Source organism: Salmo salar, chromosome 05 (genome assembly GCF_965601325.2).
Source record: "Salmo salar chromosome 05, fSalSal1, whole genome shotgun sequence".
Classification (NCBI taxonomy): domain Eukaryota; kingdom Metazoa; phylum Chordata; class Actinopteri; order Salmoniformes; family Salmonidae; genus Salmo; species Salmo salar.
This window is the reverse complement of record NC_138295.1, coordinates 40,462,219-40,489,398: the sequence shown is the minus strand read 5'-3', so window position 1 is coordinate 40,489,398 and position 27,180 is coordinate 40,462,219. Positions and strand designations below refer to the sequence as shown.

The 27,180-nt window shown below is 42.3% G+C and overlaps 1 protein-coding gene across 2 annotated transcripts in view; it reads right to left on the bottom strand.

Annotated features, from left to right (window-relative positions):
- Positions 1 to 27,180, bottom strand: part of LOC106604833 (A disintegrin and metalloproteinase with thrombospondin motifs 2) — a 205,861-nt gene that overhangs the window by 53,884 nt on the left and 124,797 nt on the right. For both annotated transcript variants that reach the window (XM_014199880.3, XM_045718244.2), the window contains exon 4: positions 13,212 to 13,417. In XM_014199880.3, coding sequence (XP_014055355.1) covers positions 13,212 to 13,417 — 206 coding nt within the window. The remainder of the gene's footprint in view (positions 1 to 13,211; positions 13,418 to 27,180) is intronic.

The following is a 27,180-nucleotide window of genomic DNA, read 5'->3' as shown; positions in this document are numbered from 1 at the left end:
TTGTGTGAAAAGTTTATTGAGTAAACTCATAATCCTATTGCAGCTGGTTGCATTACAATCAGGGACACAACTTCACTGGGGACGAGGGAGACATGTCCCCCACACATTCAGAAATTGCATTTCCCCCCCAGTTTTATCATTGGAATGTGATACAAAATGAGGCAATGGTGTGCTTTAAGACCATGCACATGCCTCCAAGCGGTCGGGTAGACAGTTTGGAGTGTTTATCCTACAAAAAAAGTTATAATAATTATGTCCCCCCACTTCTAAAACCAAAGTTGTCCCCCTGCTTACAATTGTACATTTTTTTTACACTATGGTATAGTGTACCCTAAGGCTTCAGTGGTAGAGGAAGAGAAAATAAAATACACACAGGTGTGTGAGATAGCCTCAAGCCACGTGGAGAAAAGTATACAGTGCCGTCAGAAAGTATTCCACACCCCTTGACTTTTTCAACATTTTGTTAAGTTATAAAGTCGGATTAAAATGGATTTGATTGTTATTTTTGGCAAACGATCTACACAAAATACTGACTGAAATTAAATATAAAACACTAATAGGCCTATATCTGGATTAACTAAGTATTCACCCCCCCGGGACAATACATGTTGGAAACACGTTTGGCAGCGATTACAGCTGTAAGTGTTTTTGGGTAAGCCTCTAAGTGCTTTGCACACCTGGATTGTACAATATTTGGACATTATTCTTAAAATAAATGTCAAGCTCTGTCAAGTTGGTTGTAGATCATTGATAGAAAGGCATTTTAAAGTCTTCCCATAGATTCTCAAGCCGATTTAAGTCAAAACTCTAACTAAGCCACTAAGGAACATTCAATGTTATCAACTCCAGTGTAGTTTGCCTTGTGTTTTAGGTTATTGTCCTGTTGAAAGGCGAATTCATCTCCCAGTGTCTGTTGGAAAGAAGACTGAACCAGTTTCTCCTCTAGGATTTTGCCTGTGGTTAGCTGTATTCCGTTTCTTTAGCTGTATTCGGTCCTTGCAGATGACAAGCATTCAAATAACATGATGCAGCCACCACCATGCTTGAAAATATGAAGAGTGGTACTCACTGATGTGTTGTGTTGGATTTGCCACAAACATAATGCTTTGTATTCAGGACAAAATGTTAATTTCTTTGTTGCAAACAGGATGCATGTTTTAGAATATTTTTTATTCTCTACAGGCTTCCATCTTTTCACTCTGTCAATTAGGTTAGTATTGTGGAGTAACTTCCATGTTGTTGATCCATCCTCTGTTTTCTCACATCACAACCATTAAACTTTTAAAATCACCATTGGCCTCATGGTGAAATTCCTGAGCAGTTTCCTTCCTCTCCGGCAACTGAGTTAGGAAGGACGCCTGTATCTTTATAGTGACTGTGTGTATTGATACACCATACAAAGCCTAATTAATAACTTCACCTGTAACGACTGTCCAAAGGAGTAGACCAAGGTGCAGCGTGGTAAGTGTTCATCTTGAATTTATTTTAAATCTGAACACTTAAACAAAATAATAAACAATGGAAAAACAACTGTCACGTCTTGCAGGCTTTACAAAGCAGTACAAAAATAAGATCCCACAACTCAAGGAGGGAAAAAGGGCTGCCTAAGTATGGTTCACAATCAGAGACAACGATAGGCAGCTGCCTCTGATTGGAAACCATACCTGGCCAAAACATAGAAATATAAACCATAGAATGCCCACCCCACACCCTGACCTAACAACAGAGAAATAAACTGTATTTCTCAGGTCAGGGCGTGACATCACCATGCTCAAAGGAATACTCATCATCTGCTTTTTTTATTTTTACATATCTACCAATCGGTGATCTTCTTTGCAAGGTATTGAAAAACCTCCCTGGTTGAATCTGTGCTTGAAATCTGTGCACTACTCGACTGAGGGACCTTACAGATAATTATATGTGTAGGGTACAGAGATGGGGTAATGTGTCCATTCAAACATTTTATACAAACATAATTCCATTTTGACATTATGGGGTATTGTGTGTAGATCAGTAACACAAAAATCTCAATTTAAAATCCATTTAAAATGCAGGCTGTAACAAAATGTGGAAAAAGTAAAGGGGTGTGAATACTTTCTGAAGGCACTGCACACACACACACACACACAGACACAGACACAGACACAGACACAGACACAGACACAGACAACATAAGATAAGATAACACACACTGCTCCATTATCTCACCCTGGCAGCTTTGGACAATGACGAGGAGAGAAATAAAGCTTATTTTCCATCTTTAAACCATGCATGCCTCTAGTACTCCCCTCTGACTGTGCCTGCCCTGGGGTGAACCAAGCCGCTCGTACAGAAGCAACACATCAATCTGGAGAGAGAACAGGGTCATATCCACAAAGCATCACAGTAGGAGTGCTGATCTAGGATCAGGTCCATGTAATCTTATAAAAATACTAAACTGATCCTAGCTCAGCACTCGTAGTCTGAAAGGCATTATGAATACAGGCCCAGATAAAAGTTTTAGGAAGTAACTCCCCTCGGTGTACTCTGAATATTTCATGACTGTAAGACCAAGAAAATGTATTCAAAATAGCTTCTGAAGCTAATTGTATGATTGTTAATGGCAAAATATGGCTGTTTTTTCAATTTCCTGAAAAGTGTCTGTTTTGGAGATGAGAGGTTTTCATCTGACAGCAATAGTATAATTGACAGGATAGTCTCGAATGGAGCTCATCCAGTTCATACTCCGGTGATTGCACATTTGCCAATAGAACGGAGGGTAGAGGCGATTTATTCACTCTCTGACGTATTCTCGTCAGGTATCCAACATGCCGGCCTCTATAGCTCCGGCTCCTCTTCTCTTCTTCGATTTTCAGGGATTTGGGCCTTGTCCAGGATAATCAATATGTCTTTTGCCTCCGACTCATTGAAGTAGAAGTCCTTGTCCAAATCGAGGTTCGTGATACCTGTTCTGATGTCCAAAAGCAATTTTCAGTCATACGAAATGATGGCTGAAGCATTATGTACCAAACAAATAAGTGCAGTCAAAAAAAGACACAAAATAGCACAATTGGTCAGGAGCCCATGAAACAGCCGCTATTCCCTCCAGCACAATTATATTTACTAAGAGAGTTTTCTACTACTTTGTAGCTTTCTATTTACCACCACAAACTGATGCTGGCACTAAGACCACACTCAACAAGCTGTATAGGGCCATAAGCAAACTAGAAAATGTGGTAGGGCTTGCAAACTATCACGGATTACAAAGGGAAACCCAGCCGCAGGCTGTCCAGTGGTGAGCTAAATACCTTCTATGCTCGCTTTGAGGCTAGCAACACTGAACCATGCATGAGAGCACCAGTTGTTCCGGACAACAGTGTGAGCACTCTATCCGCAGCCGATGTAAGTAAGACCTTTAAACAGGTTAACATTCACAAGGCCGCAGGGCCAGACGAATTACCAGGATGCATACTCAGAGCATGTGCTGACCAGCTGGCAAGTGTATTCACCAACATTTTTAACCTCTCCTGACCCAGTCTGTAATATCTACATGTTTCAAGCCGACCACCATAGTCCACATGCTCAAGAACGCCAAGATAACCTGTCTAAATGACTATCACATCGTAGTGCTCACATCTGTAGCCATGAAATGCTTTGAAAGGCTGATCATGACTCACATCAACAACATCATCCCAGACACCCTGGACCCACTCCAATTTGAATTTCGCCCCATCAGATCCACCGATGACGCAATCTCTATTGCACACTACACTGCCATTTCCAACCTGGACAAAAGGAACACCAACGTGAGAATGCCGTTCATTGAGTACAGCTCAGTATTCAACACCGTAGTGCCCTCCAATATCCTCACTAAGGACCCTATGATGCCCCAGGTGGTGAGGGTAGTCAACAACACATCAGTCAAGCTGACCCTCAACACAGGGGCCCCTCACGACTCCAACACCATCATTAAGTTTTGCAGACGACACAACGGTGGAAGGCCTGATCGCCGACAATGACACAGCCTACAGGGAGGAGGTCAGAGACCTGACAGTCTGGTGCCAGGACAACAACCTCTTCCTCCACGTCAGCAAGACAAAGGAGCTGATCGTAGACTACACCCCCATCCCCATCTACGGGACTGCAGTGGAGTAGATCAAGAGCTTCAAGTTCCTTGGTGTTCACATCACTAAAGAATTATCATGGTACACACACACCAACACAGTCATAAAGAGGGCACGACAACGCCTCTTCCCCTTCAGGAGGCTGAAAAGATTCAGTATGAGCCCTCCGATCCTCAAAAAGTTAACCAGCTGCACCACTGAGAGCATCTTGACTGGCTGCATCACTGCTTGGTATAGCAACTGCTTAGCATCTGATTGCAAGGCAGTACAGAGAGTAGTGCATACGGCCCAGTACATAACTAGGGCCAAGCTCCATGCCATCCAGGACCTCTATACCAGGTGGTGTCAGAGGAAGGCCCAAAAAATTGTCAAAGACTCCAGCTACTCATGTCATAGACTGTTATCTCTGCTACAGCATGGCAAGCAGTACCGATGCACCAAGTCTGGAACCAACAGGACCCTGAACAGCTTCTACCCCAAGCCATACGTCTGCTAAATAGTTAGTCCGGGTAGCTATTGGTTAACTATTTAACTATCTGCATTGACCCTTTTTGCACTAACTCTTTTGACTCATCACATACGTTTCTGTTACTATTTAGTATCTATCCTGTTGCCTAGTTACTTTATCCCTACCTGTATGTACATTTCTACCTCAATTACCTCGTACCCCTGCACATCAACTCAGTACTGGTACCCCATGTATATAGCCAAGTTAGAATTACTCATTGTGCCTTTATTCTTTATTTTTCTATTATTTCTCTTTTTTCTCTCTGCATTGTTGGGAAGGGCCCGTAAGTAAGCATTTCACTGTTAGTCTACACCTGTTGTTTACAAAGCACGTGACAAATAACTTTTGATTTGATTCAATGTTTTGATGTTTCATTGTATGTCGGAGAACCAGCCTTTGTATTACTGTGCCAGAGAAAAATCTGAGCTCCTCTTTGCTTCACTTCATTTGATGAATAGAGAAGACTCAGAGAGACCTAACTGTAAAAAAGTAAAGCTCCAAGTCCAGAGTACACTTTTTAAACAGAAATGTGTTCTTAGTTTTAAGACTTTGTCCATCTCTCTCCAGAGAGAGAACGAGACGTTCCTAAAGTGAGCAAAGTAGGCTTGGGCGGTATCCAGATTGTCATCCCTTCATACCAACCATGTGCCAAACTGGGATGTTTGTTAATACCGGCACTGAACACAAGGGGAGCTGTTTTCAAACCAAACTGATATTTTAATCTGAACGTTAGCAATGCTAACAAGTACATGTAAAGGCCCGTAGAGAATGCTAATTAAATGCTAACAAGCGCATTGCAAATATTTTTAACAGTTTCTGACCTAAAATATACAAGTATACAAATAATGAAAAAATGCTACACACAGTTTGTGGCACACACAAAACAAATATTAGCCAGCAAGGCTTTTGACCCAGGAGGGGATTCTCTGCTGTTACCAAGCAAATACTTGATTTTGGAAAAAGCTAACCACTTAGCTAGATCGCTAACTAACTACTAAATTAGCAAACCAAATGCACAACTGCAGAGCATTTAGTATATTTTAGACAACTAACTTAATAGTTATCATATATTTAGCTGGCAAACATTTAGTTGTGAATTCCATACTGTAATTAGATCACCTGGCGCATAATGCACAACAGTGAGTGACTCACAAGGCTCCGGTCTCTCATAGTTGTGTGCTTGTAAAAAACGTCATGTTACACGTGACTGGGGGCTACTGTAAGCTTCATGATAATGTGACAGGTGAAATGAAGAACGCATTGTTCTTTATCTCCTAACGTGTTGCACAAGTTGATCGCAAGTATTTACTTAAAAAGTTGCTACAAATATTCAAATATGTAAAAATAATTAAAATAAATTGTTTCAACGGTATTGACAGTTTTGAAAAAACATCCCGTGGCTTTTTCCAAATACCCTGGTATACGGTATATACGATAAACCGCCCAAGCCTAGAAAAAAGTAAACTTTCAAGAAGAAAGTAGCTTAGATGCCATGCGTGGGAGGTTGTTTTACTTATTTATTCACTGTTTATCCGGTGTTCAGAAATGTATTCTGAATACTCTCTCGCTCTCTCTCTTTAGGGCTCCCTTTATTTCTCTCTCTCTAGATGAGCGGGGTGCCTGCAATATGGCTGAACATTCCCCTCTAAGATTGTCTTAAAAATATCTAAACAAGGAAGTAAAAAGTGGAGGTGGTGTTCTTCTTTCACAACACCGGGTAAAGACTAAAACAAGTGCTGCTGTTGCTTCTTTTTGCCATGAAATCTCTCAGAGATCTGTCGGCTGCTTCTTGCACATAGGCTACATACACACATACACCACATCTCTCTCTACTTTCATATCAGGTTTAATTTTCCGAGATTAAAGTCTACTTGCCGCATTCCCCATCAAACACACACACACACACACACACACACTCTCTCTCTCTCTCTCTCCTGGGAGGTGAATACTGGGCTAAGCTCTTTGCTGTGTCCTAAAGCATATTGATTGGCTGCTGGCTTTGAATCACTCGAACAGTGACACATGACACAAAAGCTGATGGAACGGTGTGTGAGAGCTGGAGAAGACGACAGGTTTCACTAGCCTGTGACCATTCTGTCGCTCACAAACACACACACGCATCTACATACACATATACACACGCGCACACACACACACACACACACACACACACACACACACACACACACACACACACACACACACACACACACACACACACACACACACACACACACACACACACACACACACACCACACACACACACACACACACACACACACAGAAAACAGATGAAAATATCTGAAAGAAACCCATCCCAATCCCATTCATATTTAGATAGAGGAGACAGCCAGACATGGGATTACCTGTGCTGATTGCTGGGTGGAAACATGCAGGACGGAGAAGGGAATTGGATCTTGCTGTCTGACTGACTGTAGGTTACAGAGATCCTGTGGATCCATAGTCTCCGGCTCTCTGCCCTCTGTGTGTGTACTGTATAATTTTTAGCTGACATATTGGGCACGTCGTCTCTCTTGCAAAGGAGTGTGTGTGTGTGTACTGTACATGCATACAATGTTCATGAGTGTGTGTCTGTCTCTGTTGTGTGTGTGCCTATGCGTCAGAGTTTCTATTAGACGGTAATAACTGGCTTTTGCCCCTCCCCCCAAATAATAAGAAAAGCAGAAAAATAAAATTGCGCCGAACAATTGTAAATATATCTTTTTTTAAATGGATTGTTGCCTTATAATTGATTGAAATACTAGTCGATCAGTGGCGGTCAGAGGCGTTTAAGATGAGGGAGGACCATTTTCTTTTCATGAGCATGGCCTTATTTCTATTATAGCATATTGGATGACTGTCATTAATATTCCATTCACCCAGTTCATTGTAACAGTGATAGGTTTAGGTTACATGATACTCAAATTTTACCTATACCGATCACGAGGTTGCTACAACCTAGCATATGAATGAAAGTTTACAATGTAGGTGCACATAGTTCGAGAAACACATTTGAGGTGACAGATAGTGACACATGGACAGACAGTGACATTCAATACTGTCTTGCACATTTTTGCCTGCATCTAGTTAATATAGGGTGTAATCATTAGTCCAACAGATGACCAGGGAAAAAAACATTTTGAAACCAAACCTCTACACACAGCCTGCATCATTGTCACCATATTAGCTAAAGTAACGTCATAGTCAGCATAGCTAATAGAACTATCACGTTAGTAAAATCATGCAGTAACGTTACAGTGTACAGTCAACAAACTGGCAATAAATTAGTAAAACCAAAATCTTACCTTGACTTGGAAGAGTTCCAGTGTTGTGTTGGATAGTGATAGCCAGCTAGCTAACATAGCATCCCTCTGTTTGAGCAGGGTGTTTCAGTGGGCTAAACTTGTTAGCTACATTTGCTAGCTAAGTGAAACTGAAAGTGAAAAGAAATTACGAAATCTCTCTATTTCTCTCTGGCTTCTCCTTCATTTTTGAAGATATTAATTTGTTCAAAACGGTTGAACTGTTGTCTTTCTCCCTTTTTGAGTCAACTACTCACCACATTTTATGCACTGCAGTGCTAGCTAGCTGTAGCTTATGCTTTCAGTACTTGATTCATTTTCTGATCCTTTGATTGGGTGGACAACATGTCAGTTCATGCTGCAAGAGCTCTGATAGGTTGGAGGACGTCCTCCAGAAGTTGTCATAATTACTGTCTAAGTCTATGGAAGGGGTGAGAACCATGAGCCTCCTCGGATTTCTTTTGTAAGTCAATGTACCCAGAGGACGGAAGCTAGCTGTCCTCCGGCTAAACCATGGTGCTACTCTACAGAGTGCTGTTTATGCTACTGTATACCTTCTTTGCAAAATAGTGTGTTTTAACGACGTGATTATATTTAGTATACTGTAGTTTTATCTAAAAAGGATAACTTTTTAAATGTTTAAAAATATATATATTTTTATGAAATTCATGGAGGAGGATGAAGCATGCCCATCTGAGGAGCCTACACTGCAGTCGATGTAGCGAGAGCTGCTGCTTCAACTCATCTTACAGCTGTATGTTGCTGCTGGAGTGAAACATGCTTTTATAAACCCAATGCGCAACAATTCTAAATGCAATCGCGTGTTAAAAACAAGGGCCAGGATTAAAAACATCTACTATTTTATTTATTAGCTAGTAATTCAAGTGCGTTTCCCATTCACCATTTAATTGCATAGGCAACTAGGCAGGCTTCAGCGCATCACATACAACTTTGCAATGCTGGAGGCAGTATTCATTTTGAAAACATGTACATAATTGTTTTAAACCTGAACGTTTAACTACATTATGAGGCATGGCTTACCTTGCTTCAAAGTAGCCTAGCCAAAATCCAAAGACTTCCATATGCCATGGAAACCTAGCCTATTTTTCTCATGTTCAATTGTTTTTTAAATCAACTGTCTTTCATTGTCCAGTAGCCAAAGGCACAATCCTAATCATATTTGCAACCCATGGTAGTTGTTGCATCTTTACATCTCACCTCTTTCTACATTTCTATATGGATATTCTCATCTCTGTCTCATTAATTGATCTAATATTTTATTAACATTTTAAGCATGAGCAGGTGCGTAACTTTAGAAACAGGTCAATTTGACCCTCCCAATAATATACCATTTGAAATGATTTCCCCACTGTAGCTACAGGCTTTCTGTGATTCTACACTACACAGTACTACTCAATCCCTCATTATATGATTGGATCCTCCTGCCACCAAATATGCTTGGTTTGACCCAGTCCTCAGAGGCCATGGTTTGTGAAGGGAAAAAAGTTGCGTAAAGCTTGTAAGGAGAACGGATCAATAGCTCATCTTTCTCTCTCTCTCCTCCCTCTTCCTAACAAAACCTTTCATTTTGTGAGCTAACTTCTAACAAATAAAGAAGTCAAGTCACATTTAACATGGTCAATTTATAACCACGAATAAGAATTATATAGAAAATTATATTTTCAAATGGAGAAGGGATAGGTGCGAAAAACAAGTGATAATTGGTAATGGTTATATTGGGCTCGATTTTGTGAGTTCAAAGACTTTGGCAGTATTATAAACTTTGAAACAACTGGTTTGTAGTAGACTACATATTAAGAGAAGGACTGTTTCTCTGAACCTCAGGCAGTAGGCTCAAGCAAGCCTGTTTCTCTCCCCAGTCAGAGGCAGCCTGCCTGTCTCACAGACAACCTATCCAACCTATCCTCCCTATACATGTTCAAGCACCCTAATAATTACCCTAAGAATACTTCCAGAGCCACCTTTATATTTTATTTCAATTGAGAAAATCTACAAAAGAAATTAGCCCCACCTAATATTTATTGATACAGATGTGACATTGCACAGCAGTAAGCTGGTTTATTTCTCATGTATAATTTATTTATTAATGATTTCAATATGGAAGGGAAACCAGGTACTGGTGTTTGTATGTACTTTCTTGATGAGTTAAAGCTATTCTTATACCACATTTCTGTGTAACATAGCAGCAGTTAATTCAATTGGGGGAGGTAAAGGGGCATGGGGTGGGTGCATAGGATGAAAGGTGGTCAAGTTTCTTAGCACTGATCAAGCTGATGATTAGCACAAATACTGATGTGCATGCTTCAGCCTATATTATATTTATAGCCACTATGCTACATCAGTTGGGCTACGGGTGAAAGGCCTAATGCTTATTGCTAAATAACAAAACCAGCCTGATAACATGGACCAATATGTTGTTAGGCTCATTCTTGGAGGGGAAAATGTTATTTTAATGGTGTGTTCAAAATGCACCTCTGCCCTTCAAATATGTCACTCATTGCTTCAAGCTAGAGGTCTTCACGGGTCCAAAACGTTGGATGCATTCCAAAATTGTTCCGTGGCTTGCCCACCTTACCCGATATGCATACAATTTCAAAAACGGAGACCCGTTCCAAATGGTGCTGAGGACAGTCAGACCCGTTCCGAAAAGGAAGTCGAAAAACAGACCTGTGCCGGTTCGGATCCGAGAGACCCGTTCAGATCCAAGAGTAGAAAGAGAGGTATTACTGCACTGTCGGAGCTAGAAACATAAATATTTTGCTGCACCTGCGATTACATCTGCAAAATATGTGTACGCGACCAATAACATTTTATTTTATTTGGATTTGAGAGAGACAAGCAATATTCACCATATTATTCACAGCTAAAGTACATGTCCTTAAAAACTTAGATTTAAGAGCAAATGCATCAGGGCATTTTATGCATATAGGCCTATAAACATAGAGATATGCTGGCACCATGTTTCCAACACCGACATAAATGTCTTTATCCTTTTCAGACCGTCTACTACTGCTATACAGATATATGCGTACAGAAGGTTAATTCGTACATTTTCGATCCAAATATTTTTTCTTATAAAGATAAGCATTATATTGTGAGATTAACCTCTTGGGGCTAGGTGGGACGCTAGCGTGCCACCCGTGGTGCACTCCATCAACAGCAGGTGCATTTCAAGAGCGGCAAATTTGAATCCAAATAAATGTCAAAATTCAAATTTTTCAAAAATACAACTATGTTACACCATTTGAAAGATAAACATCTCCTTAATCTAACCACGTTTTACGATTTCAAAAAGGTTTTACGGCGAAAGCATAAATTTAGAGTATGTTAGGACAGTACATTTACAAGAGTTGTGTGTAATGTTTTGTCAAGTCAAAGACAGGGTCACCAAAACCATAAAACCAGCTAAAATGATACACTAACCTTTTACAATCTCCATCAGATGACACTCCTAGGACATTATGTTAGACAATGCATGCATTTTTAGTTCTATCAAGTTGATATTTATATCCAAAAACAGCGTTTTACTATGGCATTGATGTTGAGGAAATCGTTTCCCTCCAATAACCGGCAGTCAAGTCAGCGTCACAAATTAAATAATTAAAATTAGAAAACATTGGTAAAATATTATATTGTCATTTAAAGAATTATAGATTTACATCTTTTGAACGCAATCAACTTGCCAGATTTAAAAATAACCTTACTGGGAAATCACACTTTGCAATAATCTGAGCACTGCGCCCAGAAAAATACGCGTTGCGATACAGACTAGACGTCATGTTGGGGAGATCTAAAATCGAAAATACTATGTAAATAATCCATTACCTTTGATTCTCTTCATCAGATGTCACTTCCAGGTATCACAGGTCCATAACGAATGTAGTTTTGTTCAAAAAAGCTCATCATTTATGTCCAAAAATCTCCGTCTCGTTAGCACATGATGTAAGCCAGCCGGACTTCTCGTCATGAACGAGGGGAAAAAATATATTTCCGTTCGTTCAAACATGTCAAACGTTGTATAGCATAAATCATTAGGGCCTTTTTTAACCAGAACATGAATAATATTCAAGGTGGACGAATGCATACTCTTTTATAACGTATTGGAACGAGGGTACCCAACATCAACTCGCGCGCAAGGTGTCTAATGGGCCATCATCGTTCCATGGCTCTTGTTCGGTCAGATCTCCCTCCAGAAGACTCAAAACACTTTGTAAAGGCTGGTGACATCTAGTGGAAGCAATAGGAAGTGCCAAAATATTCCTAAACCCCTGTGTTTTTCAATGGGATAGGTTTAAAGTCAATACAACACATCAGGTATCCACTTCCTGTCAGAAAATGTCTCAGGGTTTTGCCTGCCAAATGAGTTCTGTTATACTCACAGACACCATTCAAACAGTTTTGGAAACTTTAGAGTGTTTTCTATCCATATATAATAAGTATATGCATATTGTAGTTACTGGGTAGGATTAGTAACCAGATTAAATCGGGTACATTTTTTTTATCCAGACGTGCAAATGCTGCCCCCTAGACCCAACAGGTTAAAGCAGTAAAGGCGTAAAACATTCTTCCTCACCTCAACTGTCGTTTGACTGTCGGAGTCAGTTGGAGCATCGATGCTCACTGTCTTCATAGGCCTGCAGTATCTAAGCCTAATAATAGCCATACCACACCAAGCCCTCACAAAGGTTTCTTAACTTTATTAGGGTAATATCAAAAATCAGTCAAGCCATTGTTTATAGGGAAAATACAAAAAGGTAATTATATTGTAGCATTAAATTACATTTTGCATCTCGCCCTTTGCTTTTTCCTTTTCATGGTTTAAGTGCAAGTAACCTATATAAACCGGTAATTATACTATATTGCGGCAAACACAACATTAAGTTGGAACATAATTTGTCCAAATTAAATGGCTCAACAGAATGAAACAAAACACTTGTTGCATATATTTTTTAAATCGTTTAAACCTTCACAGGAGTTTTGAACAGGCTTGGCCTATGTTGCAGTAATTAACAACAAGGCGAGTGTCTCCCGTATGCCTACCCAACATAATGCACATAGTATCCTAAAATGTGTGTAGGACTCTGTGTGAGTCACAGGAGGTTGGTGGCACCTTAATTGGGGAGGACGGGCGCATGGTAATAACTGGAGCGGAATCAGTGGAACGGTATCAAATACATCAAACACATCAAACACAACGCCGTTCCATTCGCTCCGGACATTTTTATGAGCCGTTCTCCCTCAGCGGTCTCCTGTGGTGTGAGTGTACTGTACTTACGATGTTCATGAGTGTGAGCAGGTACTTCTGGACGTTTTCCTTGCCGTGGAACTGCACCACAGAGTCATCCACCCCCAGTAGGACCTCAATGTTGTAGGCTCTTTCTGGACTCTGTCTCCTCTGTCTCTGGGCTCGGGTCTGGTTGATGCTCTGCTCCACACCACGATACAGGGACTCCAGGTCCATCATACTAGGCAGATCAGCACCTAGAGACAACACAAACACAGACAGGGTTAATATCTAAAACACACACACATACACGTGCACACGCGCACCAGCTTGATGCCTGAGACACAGGCAGAAAGCACAAATATGTAGGTATAACTGTTGGTAAATATGTAAATATATCTCTAACAGATTTGACTAATCAACCCAGTATTGTAATTCACATCGCAGATTGTGCGGTGGCTAAAAACTCAATAGACTTCAAATCAAATCAAGTCTTATTGGTCACATACACATATTCAGCAGATGTCATTGCAGGTGTATTGAAATGTGTTCCTAGCTCCAGCAGTGCAGTAGTATCTAACAGTTCACAACAATACACACTAATCTAAAAGTAAAAGAATGGAATTAAGAAATACATAAATATTAGATTGAGCAATGTCAGGGTGGCATTGACTAAAATACAGTAGAATAGAATACAGTATATACATATGAGATGAGTAAAGCAGAATGTAAACATTATTTAAACATTCATGTGACTAGTGTTCCATTATTAAAGTTGCCAGTGATTCCAAGTCTATGTACATAGAGCAGCAGCCTCTAAGGTGCAGGGTTACGTAATCGGGTGGAAGTCGGCTAGTGATGGCTATTTAACAGTCTGATGGCCTTGAGATAGAAGCTGTTTTTCAGTCTCTCGGCCCCAGCTTTGATGCACCTGTACTGATCTCTCCTTCTGGATGATAGCGGGGTGAACAGGCCGTGGCTCAGGTGATTGATGTCCTTGATGATCTTTTTGGCCTTCCTGTGACATCGGGAGCTGTAGGTGTCCTGGAGGGCAAGTAGTTTGCTCCCGATGATGCGTTGGGCAGACCGCACCACCCTCTGGAGAGCCCTGTGGTTGCGGGCGGTGCAGTTGCCATACCAGGCGGTAATACAGCCCGACAGGATGCTCTCAACTGTGCTTCTGTAAAAGTTTGTGAGGGTTTTAGGGGCCCGCCAAATTTCTTCAGTCTCCTGTGGTTGAAGAGGCAATGTTGAGCCTTCTTCACCACACTGGCCGTGTGAGCGGACCATTTCAAATCGTCAGTGATGTGTACGCCGAGGAACTTGAAGCTTAGAACTTCTTAGATACACACACACACATACACATGCAAGTAGCTCTTCACATTGGGTCTAAACACTCTTAGCACTCCTAGGTAAGTCTATGTGTAATTGAGGCCACAAACACACACACACACCACACACACACACACACACACACACACACACACACACACACACACACACACACACACACACACACACACACACACACACACACACACACACACACACACACACACACACAAGTAGCTGTGTGTATCGGGCTGAGATACTGTAGCTGGAGTGGTGTGTTGGGATTCAGGAGAGGATAAATGATGCTGTCTCCAAAGCCAAGGCTGGCTCTCCTCATCCCACCTCTTGGCACAAACAGAAACACTGTGGCCTCCATGGAACATTATCCGCTAGTTGGGAAGACAGGGAACACCACGGCAATCTGGAGCCACATGTCTCTCTATGGAATCTACAAGCCATGTCCTGTCAGGCTCTGCACGGGGCCACTCTTAGCTGAGGAGTGTGTGTGTTTGTGTGTGTGTGTGTTAGAGCGTGTATGTGCGTGGCCTTAGCCTGCAGTTGCCAGGCAGCGCAAACAGGCTGAGGGACGTGGTCTCACAGAGAGAGATGCTTCACTGTGGGGAGCAGTTGCGTGGTCACTGGTTTAGGCCAGTGTGGGAAACTCAAGTATAGTACACTACACTGCACATTTAACATGACAATACTTAGAGTACAGACGTATTCCTCAAGACACTCAATCACCGTTTATTTATTTAGCAGACCCAGAATGCTAGGCCAAATACAGTGAGACTTTAATCCCAATTTAGGTGGTGCTTAGTCCACTGGTGGTGCTTATTCAATGATATTGGTAGCATCTCAATTGGACAGGTATAACTAAGCTACACCAAAAGTATCTGGACAATTGCTCGTCAAACATCTCATTCCAAAATCACGGGCATCAATATACAGTTGGTCCCCCCCTTTGCTGCTATAACAACTCTTCTGGGAAGGCTTTCCACTGGATCTGGGAATTTGCTTCCATTCAGCCACAAGAGCATTAGTGAGGTCGGGCACTGATGTTGGGCGATTAGGCTTGGCTCGCAGTAGGTGTTCCAATTCATCCCAAAGGTGTTCAATGAGGTTTAGGTCAGGGTCCTATGCAGGCCAGTCAAGCTCTTCCACGCCAATCTCAACAAACCAACTATTGCCACAAAGTTCGAAGTACAGAATCGTCTAGAATGTCATTGTATGCTGTAGCGTTAAGATTTCCCTTCACTGGAACTAAGGGGCCTAGCCCGAACCATGAAAAACAGCCCCAGACCATTATTCCTCCTTCACCAAACTTTACAGTTGGCACTATGCATTGGGGCAGGTAGCATTCTCTTGGCCTCTACCAAACCCAGATTCATCTGGCGGACTGCCAGATGGTGAAGCACGATTCATCACTCCAGAAAACTTGTTTCCACTGCTCCAGAGTCCAATGGCGGAGAGCTTTACACCACTCCAGCTGACGCTTGACATTGCACTTGGTGATCTTAGGCTTGTACTCGGCCATGGTAACCCATCTCATGAAGCTCCCGACGAACAGCTCTTGTGCTGACATTGCTTTCAGAGGCAGTTTGGAACTCAGTAGTGAGTGTTACAACCAAGAACAAATGACTTTTACTCGCTACGCGCTTCAGCACTTGGTGGCCCTGTTCTATGAGCTTGTGTGGCCTACCACTCCGTTGTTGCTCTTAGACGTTACCAATTCTGTCAGGCTGTGGGTAACTGGTGCATGGAATCAGGCGCAGGAGAGCAGAGATGAGTGTACAAGGTCATTTATTCCACGAACAGCACCAGTATAAAACAAATACTAAAGGTGCGTGAAATTACCGGTCACTCGTAAATAACAGGCGTAATAACGAACCCGGCAAACAATACCAGCCAACAAGTAATGACCTGAACATTATAAACAAACACGCACACAAACATGGGGGAAACAGAGGGTTAAATAATGTACATGTAATTGGGGAATAGAAACCAGATGTGTAGAAAACAAAGACAAAACAAATGGAAAATGAAAAATGGATCGGCGATGTCTAGAAAGCCGGTGACATCGACCGCCGAACGCCGCCTGAACAAGGAGAGGGACCGACTTCGGCGGAAGTCGTGACAAATTCACAATAACATCACTTCAAGCTGACCGTGGCAGCTCTAGCAGGGCAGAAATTTGACGAACTGACTTGTTGGAAAGGTGGCATCCTATGACGGTGCCACGTTGAAAGTCACTGAGCTCTTCAGTAAGGCCATTCTACTGCCAATGTTTGTCTATGGAGATTACATGGGTGTGTGCTAAGTTTTATACACCTGTCAGCAACGGGTGTGGCTGAAATAGCGGAATCCACTAATTTTAATGGGTGTCCCCATTCTTTTGTATATACAGTGTATTTTTTTACTCATATAATTATAAGGAAAGAAAACTTGATACAAAGGACAGTGATATTAGGAAGAAGAGACACTAAGCTAACACATATGGAGAGATGCATTAGGGGCCATATTGTTTTTTTTTAACAAACACTATGTTGAACTGTTGGATCCACACTAGTTTAACACATATGATCAGTGTGTTGGCGTATAAAGTGTTGGTAAGAGAAACTACAGAGATGTGAGAGAGAGAGAGAGAGAGATAGGGGGCTGCTGGGTAGATCTGCCACCTAGTCTCCCGTCTCTCAATTAGCAAGGGGAAGTGATAGAGATAGAAAGAGAGAGAGAACGAGAGGAGAGAGAGAGAGAGAGAGAGAGAGAAAGAGAGAGAAAGAGAAAGCTTGAGAGAGAGAGAGAGATAGGGGAGAGATATATGGAGAGAGAGAGAGAGATGGAGGGAGAGAGAGAGAGCGCAAGAGAGCAAGGGGGCTGCTGGGTAGATCTGCCACCTAGTCTCCCGTCTGTCAATTAGCAAGGGGCATCCTTTCCTTCCCGCTCCTCTTATGCAATGTTACCTAGGCAACCGGCTCATGGGTAAAACAACGCGCCGCATGGCTAATATTGTCTGCGGAGTCTGAGGAATAGGATTCAGTAGCAGCTACACATGAGTGACAGAACATGGTGAAAATGTCAGCTTCCTATCTCTAACTAAAGTGGAAGTGTAGGGAAAAACTGCAGGGGAAAAAAATGATAATTAAATGTGATATTTTTTCTTAAACACCCATGGGTGTAAAATTATTTTTCCAGCAGGTGCCATTGTCTACGCTATCATGTGTCTGTGAGCACACGTGTTGACAATTTCTTACCATCGTTAATGGAATTAGCTCAAATTAAGGCCCCTGTCCTTTTTCTAAAATAACAGCAACAAAAAATTACGAGCATGATGTCATAACTACAGCATCTGCTTTTAAAGACAGGTTTAGTTCAGATATTTTTACTTCTGATTACGTAACACAATTGACGGAAAGCAGCTTTTGAACTCTTTCGTCTTTTTTACGAGGATGCCATTCCTTTGGAAAACATGTCCTAAGACTGCAAATTAGGGTGGGAATGACGTAGAGTTTCAATAAAGAAAAAATTGGGGTAAGGAAATAACACCGAAAATATCCCTTGTTAACTCTTGCCCTCTAATGTTGACTTCATTTTCTTCCCCGAAGCCCACAGGTCTATTACAAACAACTCCATCTGTCATTCCTGGGCCTTGAGTAAACTAAGCCTGCCTACTTCCTTAACTTGAATAGCTTTTGAGCAGGTGTCCTAAGAGAAAAAGAAAGAGAGAGAGAGAGAGAGAGAGAAAGATATGTGAAGTCATGATTTATCTCTATAAGACAGCGAGAGAGCGAGAGAGAGAGAGAGAAAGAGAAAGCGACGAGGAGAAACCAGAAAGACCTTGAGTGTCACAGTTCTGCTTCAGTCTTCTTCACTATATTTATAGCGAGTGTCACAGTCTTGTGGAGAGGCATCAGTGTCTCCCTCCAGAGACTGCCACCAGGTACACAGAAATAAACAACATCTACTCTTTTCACCTACAGTTCTGTAATCAGTCTATGTGTTTCACTGTGTCTGGCTCGTCTTGACAATGCTAATAAAATAATTCTGCTTATTTACCAACAGCACTTTCTCTGCATGACATAAAAGACTGATACAATGTCCATCTCGTCTTTCTCCTTTTCTTCCCTAATCCTGTTTTCCCTCTTCTCCTCCCTCTCCTCTCCATCTCTCCTAAATCAGATGCAGTGCAGTCAGAATATATTTAAATTCCATGGGTACAGTGACACAAGGCGGGCCATTTACATAAAAAAAAGTTGTCATTTAGCAAACACTCTTATCCAGAGCATCTTACTGTAGTGAGTGCATACATTTTTTTTTTTTCCTACTGGGCCCCCGTGGGATTTAAACCCGTGTGGTTACCAAATGAGCCACATGGGACCACAATAAAATAAATAAAATATTACCCTTTTTACCTACCCCCCTCTACCAAAACATCCCCCTCCCTTTTACCAGTGAGACGTAAACATATTATTTCACCCTCTCCCCCACTGCCTCCCTCCGGTCTCTCCCCTCTCCCTAGGACTTCTCATTCAGGTGGAGGAGAGCCGGCCCTTATTAGGAGACAAAGGTACTCTGTCTTTCAACCTTTGCAAATGTCAAGGATGTCTCAGTGCCTGGAGAAGGGAGAGAGAGGGAGAGGAGAGGGAGAGAGAGGGAGAGAGAGAGAGAGAGAGAGAGAGAGAGAGAGAGAGAGAGAGAGAGAGAGAGAGAGAGAGAGAGAGAGGAGAGAGAGAGGAGAGAGAGAGAGGTTATTTTGGCTGTCCCAATAGGAGAACCCTTTTTGGTTCCAAGTAGAACCCTTTCGGGATTCCATGTAGAACCCTGTCCAGAGGGTTCTACCTGGAACCATTATAGGTTATCCTATGGGGACGGCCAAAGAACCCTTTTGGAAACCTTTTTTCTAAGAGTGTATAGAGGAGGAGACTAATGGTGATTATTCAGGTCAAAGCAGTCCTAATATTGAGATGTCATTGCTAAAGCAGACTGTTTGACAGGACATAGTGTGGAAGGTTTCTTTGTACTCTGAAGAGCTGCTGAAAATGTTCAGGTGGCAATGACCTTAGACACATATTCTTTCCGTTGCTTCTCTCTTGCAAGTGTGTGTGTGCGTGTGTGCATGTGTGAGTTTGTGCTGGGGGGGTACAACTCAGGCCGATGTGTGTGTGTGCACATTGCTATGAGTTCGGGAAGTCCAGATGCCCCTGTGTGTGTGCATGCATTGCTGTGAGCATGTGTGTGTATGTGTGTGTGTGTGGGGGGGGGTGTATGTGTGTGTGTGTGTGTGTGTGTGTGTGTGTGTGTGTGTGTGTGTGTGTGTGTGTGTGTGTGTGTGTGTGTGTGTGTGTGTGTGTGTGTGTGTGTGTGTGTGTGTGTGTGTGTCTCTCTCTCTCTTAGTGTGTCTCCACTAGTGTGCATGTGTGCGTATGCGAACAGTAGAGACCTTGATGTCAGACATGTCGAGGTTATTCCAGTGCAAGGTCTCATACCTAGCCAAGTGACTCAAGATTCACTTCGAAATTAGACATCCATCCATGTCCCGAGGACATCGGGAGATGCCTTCAAAACCCACTACTAGGGGCAACGGTGAGCGCTATTACAAGTAGGCTTGGGCTTTGTTAGGGCGTTGTGGACTGAGATGGTGTTTTAACCCTATCTCAAACCTCTTAACTTAACCAGTCAGAATGAGAGACAGCAGCAGTGCAACCCGAGTTGCAGCTGCAGCAGGAGGAGCAACCCAAAACATGTTTAAAGTTGACGTTTGGAGCAACTTAGGCATTTAAGGTTTGGAGAAACATGGAAAAACGTCAGAATCTGAAGTCAAATTGGTTAAACCGTGAGATCTTGTTGCTCATACCTAGTGATTTATGTAATCCAGCTCACTGACTCAACAAACAACACACACACAGGCACACAGGTACACACACCTATCCTATCCCTCCCTCCCCCACTCACCCACACACACACACACACACGACTACTTTGCTTACAAATGCACACCTTGGCCACATAGCTCAAAGCATGGACACTTTGGCTCCTTGGCGACAGGTTTATGGGTCGTCAAGGTGATGAGTGGCGCGGATCGTTAAATCGGCCGCTAGCATCTGGACATGTAGCAACGCATTGTGAGGTCGCAAAAAATGTCAGTCGCACCTCCACCGAGCGAGCACTCATTAAAAGTAAAGACAAGGAACAGAACGCAGTATAAGACGAAGAGGCTCCGATGACACACATATTGAACTCTGATTCACCTTATTTTATAGGTTTCATTATTTAGTCAGTTAATCAGCAATCAAATTTTACAGATTGCAATTCCCAAAGCACGACCCGCAATGTAAATGACCAAAATACGTGAATTAAAACTTGCTTTAATCAATAACTGTTTTAAAAAAGTGTTTTCTTAATGATTAATTTCAATATTCCACCACTAATTTATTTGAATGGGTCCACGTGGTTAAACAGATCAGTAACTTCCAGGACTTGGCTGATATTGTTCATTAGATTGGGTGGATTTAGGGGACCAGTACATGATTTAGTGACTTTAGTCCATCACACCTGTTGCTGTAAAATACAACACAAACAATGTGTTCCATTAGTTTTGCGACACTGTGTGCACTGTGCATCATTAACATGTGTTCATCTGACCTTAGTGAGCTTTCTCTGAAGATGAGACAGGTACCAGTCAGATAGAGAGCAAGGAGACATAGAGGCCTGTACGGCCACATCATTATGTAACTGTCTGGATCTAGTTCAGGCCCTGTCTGTGTGATGGGGAGGATTCTGCAGCCAGGCCGCTTAAGATCCACTGCGAAATTCGACATCCGTCCATGTAAGCAGGATGTCGGGAGATTACTTCAAAACCGACAACTAGGGGCAACGGTGAGCGCTATTACCATCAAGTAGGATTGTGATTTTCTAGGGCGTTGTGCATGGGGATGGCGGATGGGCGTATGCCGCAAGCTCCAGCTCAGAGGCTCGGGTATTCAATCCCAGTACTCGGAACTAGTTTTGTATTTGTTTGTTTTAACCCTATCCCAAACCTTAACCCTTAACTTAACCATTCAGAATTAATGTCTAACCTTAACCTTGGAGTGGTTTTTGTTTTAACACTACCCCAAACCTTAACACTTAACTTAACCATTCGGAATGAATGCCTAAACTTAACCTTTGAAATGTTATGTTTATGGACAAATGTCGGATTCTGCAGAGAGACTGTGAGAGCTTGTTGCATCCTGTGCTATAGCTTTCTGCTTTCAGAGTCCTGCTACATTGCCATGTCACGCCTGTGTGTGTGTGTGTGTGTGTGTGTGTGTGTGTGTGTGTGTGTGTGTGTGTGTGTGTGTGTGTGTGTGTGTGTGTGTGTGTGTGTGTGTGTGTGTGTGTGTGTGTGTGTGTGTGTGTGTGTGTGTGTGTACTGTGCTAAGGCTGACGATAATATGATCCAATCACTGCAATTTAGCCTGATTTGTTTAGCTAACTCTCTCGACGGCAATTAAACTGAATATGAGTGTGTAATAGACAGACCTAGAGGATAAGTTGAAGAGATAGGACTACTCACACGCAGCACAATAATGCCACAATCTTCCCTGTTGAGCACTACATTAACCATCAAGACTATCATTGTCTATTATAAGGAGACACAATATACAGAGAAATCCAAGAGTTCTCCAACCACACTGCCTTAGCATCCTATAGAGTAAAGCCAGGGCTATTTAGTTCTACCAAGTTAATAACAAACATACGTACGTACGCACGCACGCACACACACACACACACACACACACACACACACACACACACACACACACACACACACACACACACACACACACACACACACACACACACACACACACACACACACACACACACACACACACACACACACACGTGCACACACAGGGTGGCAGGTAGCCTAGTGGTTAGAGCGTTGCCAGTAACTGAAAGGTTGCTGGTTCGAATACCTGAGCTGTAAAGGTGAAAAATCTGTCAATGTGTCCTTGAGCAAGGCACTTAACCCTAACTTGCTCTGGGGACATCTTGCTACAACGTGCACACACACACACGCCTTGCTGATATCAATCTTTTCTGACTCTCATCGAGCTTGATTTAGGGTTAGGTCTCCACGAAGGAAAGATTTCTAAAGGATTGTCTCTTTCTCCTGTGAAATAAAAGGCTGGAGAAACATTTCCTCCAGGCAGGGAGGGAGGGAAGGAAGGCAGTGAGGGAAGACACTACTTCCTGCTGCTCGCCCCCACACTAGAGATGGGAGAATGATCCCACCACTGTCCACAGCCAGACGGATCCATCTCTCACAGGTCACCATCAAATTCTTCGCCCACGGTTCCACCATGCGTGTGTATGTGTTCACGTCACTGAAAGGGGGCAGTACAGTTTCTGCTACACAGGCAGGTGAATAGGGAGGAGAGGTAAGTGTGAGTGTGTGCGTCTGTTTGTGTGTATTCATGTGTATTCATGTGTATACAGCATCTGGCACCTAGCCGCACCCCTCCTCACCCCTAGAGACACCTGCCCCCACCCTTTTTGACCTAAAGGTCACAAGTCGTCAGACACACATGCACACGCAAACAATAAAGCCCATTGAATTGAGAGAGAGAGAGAGAGAGAGAGAGAGAGAGAGAGAGAGAGAGAGAGAGAGAGAGAGGTTATTTTGGCTGTCCCAAAATAACGACCAGTCTTCCTTCTGCAAGGGCCATTACAGTTCAGAGCTATGGATTCTGCATGTCCTTCCATTTCACTGGCAACTGATCTAGTCACCTTCCACAGAAAGGCTCTTCCAGGCTCTACAGAAAGGCTCTTCACTTTATCTCTCCATAGCAGAGCTGTCTCCTTTGCTCTCCTGTCTATTGTTACTGTTTCAATTTAACTCAAGATTGCTGATACGGAGACACAATGAGAGGTCAGAGATGGTTGGGTGTTGATCAGTATGGTGTCATAACACACACACGCACGCTCCTCACGGATGCCCCAACGCAGGCACACACACAGACACAAACAGGCACGCACACACGCAGACACAAACACGCACACATGAATGCACAGGCTCACGCACTCGCGCACATGCACGCACACACACACACAGACAGTGAGAATCCTTGCATAATCAATCAACAAGTCTGAAATGTCCACGTTCAGCAACAACTGACGTTCACAACAATTCACAGCAAACACAAACATCAGATGGACACTCGTCAACAACACAACGCACACACGCATATACACACAGAGTGAGAATTGTTACTTAACCAATGAACAAGTCTGAAACCTACAAACTCGACGTACGGCCGGACCAGAAAAATGTCTCAACATCACAGAGAACTCTTCTCTCTTCTATTCTCTCCTCCTCTCCTCCTCTCTTCATTACGTGTTCCTTTAGAAGCTTCATGGGGGGAGAGATATGAAGAATGATAGAGAGCGACAGAGAGAGAGAGAGAGAGAGAGAGACAGACAGAGAGAGAGAGAGACAGAGAGACAGAGACAGAGAGAGAGAGAGAGAGAGAGAGAGAGAGACACAGAGAGAGAGACACAGAGAGAGAGACAGAGAGAGAGACACAGAGAGAGAGAGACAGAGACAGAGAGAGAGAGAGAGAGAGAGAGAGAGAGAGAGAGAGAGAGAGAGAGAGAGAGAGAGAGAGAAAGAAAGAGAGGATCCCATCCAGAGGTGTGATACAATATGTATGCAAATGGTCTCTCCTCTCTCTCCAGCCCTCCCATACAGAGAGAGACACACACACCATATTGCCATAGGGATGGAGAATAGGCTTTTCTACTTATGATTTATGAAAGCCCATAAGCCATGATACACTCATGATCTAGTCTAACCCAGCTACCCAACGGACACATTACAGTAGTTTAATGGAGATTGTATTTTAATCAAGATGAATGTTTGTTTTCCAAAACAATTATGATGAATCTGCTGAAGAATACTCATTAGAATTGGATTATAACAGTTGGAATAAAATAAAAGTGTTTGGGCTTTTGTTATTGGCATTATTTCACCGCAAAGATAATTATCACTCCAAGTACAACAACCTTTTGTTTTAAACATCAAGTTTTAGAGGCAGCCAAAGCAGAATTAATCAAGTGCTATCTGTGTGGCCAATTGGCGGTGTTTCACAACTGAGTCCTTCATAGCAATTATCAATTAAAAACAATGAAATACAACATTCATCATTCTCAATCATACCGCCCTGAACAGGGAACAGTGCCAGAGTCAATCTAATAGATCTGTAATCAAAACCTATAATGAACCATCTCTCTTCTCCTCTCCGGTGTGTGTGTATATTCTTGTGTGTGTGTGTGTGTGTGTATATTCTTGTGTGTGTGTGTGTGTGTGTGTGTGTGTGTGTGTGTGTGTGTGTGTGTGTGTGTGTGTGTGTGTGTGTGTGTGTGTGTGTGTGTGTGTGTGTGTGTGTGTGTGTGTGTGTGTGTGTGTGTACTGTAAAAAAAAAACACCCGCAAATGTAGTTGTTTCAACTAATTATTATTAAGTAACTGGTTCCACAGCCTTTTTTTTGTTTACACAACTTTTCCCTCCAGGTGTTACCTGAACAAACAAAAAATGTTGGCCCAAACTTGAGAAAACGTTAGCAAAAATTCAGTCAATATAAAATTATGTGTTTTCTCAACTTGTCTCATATGTTCATTAAACTAGAAATGATTATTTAGGCATATTAACTAAAACATAATGTGCTTTTACCATAAAATGTTTTCAACTTACATATTTGACACATGTTTATTTATACGGTAAATATTATTGACCTGGGATTTTAACACACAACTTCCTGGTTCACGGCATTCTGATCTATTGTTCTATGCCACCAGGTCTGTGTCAATTATCATTTAATCTCACTATTTTCTCTCATCACTGATATGATTTTATTATTTAAAGTCATTTTAGTTTTTTCTGTATTGTTGTCTAATGTTGGTGGGCTATATTTTTATCTGTTTTAATGCTACTCAATCACTATGATAAATAAAATATTTTTTCTTGAGTGTACTTTTAACAGAGCTGAGATTTTTTTTAAAGTGCAAAGTGTAGCAACACAGGTGAAATCAGTTATTGATAGACATGGTGGAGTAGCAAAACGATTGGAATGCTGTGAACCAAGAGGTTGTGAATTGAAATCCCAGGTGAATCACATGTTGAATATGAATTACTGTATAAATGAACATGCACAACGTATATCAACGTCTGTCAAATATGTAAGTTGATAACATTGTACATTTAAAGCTCTGTTTCTGTGTAACTACGTTAAACCAAAATATAAACACATGTAAAATGTTGATCCCATGTTTCATGAGCTCAAATAAAAGATCCCAGGAATGTTAAATATGCACAAAAAGCTTATATTCCTCAAATGTTGTGCACAAATTTGTTTACATCCCTGTTAATGAGCATTTCTCCTTGCCAAGATAATCCATGCACTTGACAGGTGTTTCATATCAAGAAAAGCTGATTAAACAGCATGATCATTACACAGGTGCACCTTGTGCTGGGGACAATAAAAGGCCACTCTAAAATGTGCAGTTTTGTCCAACAACACAATGCCACAGATGTCTCAAGTTTTGAGGTAGCGTGCAACTGGCATGCTGACTGCAGGAATGTCCACCATAGCTGTTTGCCAGATAGTGAATGTTCATTTCTTTACCATAAGCCACCTCCAATGTTGTTTAGAGAATTTGGTAGTACGTCCAACTGGCCTCACAACCGCAGACCACGTGTATGGCGTCGTGTGGGTGAGCGGTTTCCTGATGTCAATGTTGTTAACAGAGTGCCCCATGGTGGCTGTGGGGTTATGGTTTGGGCAGGCATAAGCTACAGACAACAAACACAATTGTATTTTATCGATAGCAATTTGAATGCACACAAATTCCGTGAAGAGATCCTGAGGCTCGTTGTCGTTTCATTACTCCACCGCCATCACCTCATGTTTCAGCATGATAATGCACGGCCCCATGTCGAAAGAATCTGTACACAATTCCTAGAAGCTGAAACTGTCTCAGTTCTTTCATGGCCTGCATGCAGACCAGACATGTCGCCCATTGATCATGTTTGGGATGCTCTGGATCGACGTGTACGACAGCGTGTTCCAGTTCCCGCTAATATCCAGCAACTTCGCACAGCCATTGAAGAGGAGTGGGACATTCCACAGCCCACAATCCACAGCCTGATCAAATCTATGCGAAGGAGATGTGTCGTGCTACATGAAGCAAATGGTGGTACTTTTTTTGTTTTGTTGGGTATCTGTGACGAACAGATGCATACACTATATGATGCTTACTCTACATGATCTCATTCCAAAATCATGGGCATTAATATGGAGTTGGTCCCCCCTTTGCTGCTATAACAGCCTTCACTCTTCTGGAAAGGTTTTCCACTAGATGTTGGAACATTGCTGCGGGTACTTGCTTCCATTCCCCAACAAGAGGATTAGTGAGGTCGGGCACCGATGTTGGGCGATTAGACCTGGCTCGCAGTCAGCGTTCCAATTCATCCCAAAGGTGTTCGATCGGGTTGAGGTCAGGGCTCTGTGCAGGCCAGTCAAATTCTTCCACACTGATCTCGACAAACCATTTCTGTATGGACCTCGCTTTGTGCACGGGGGCATTGTCATGCTGGAACAGGAAAGGGCCTTCCTCAAACTGTTGCCACAAAGTTGGAAGCATAGAT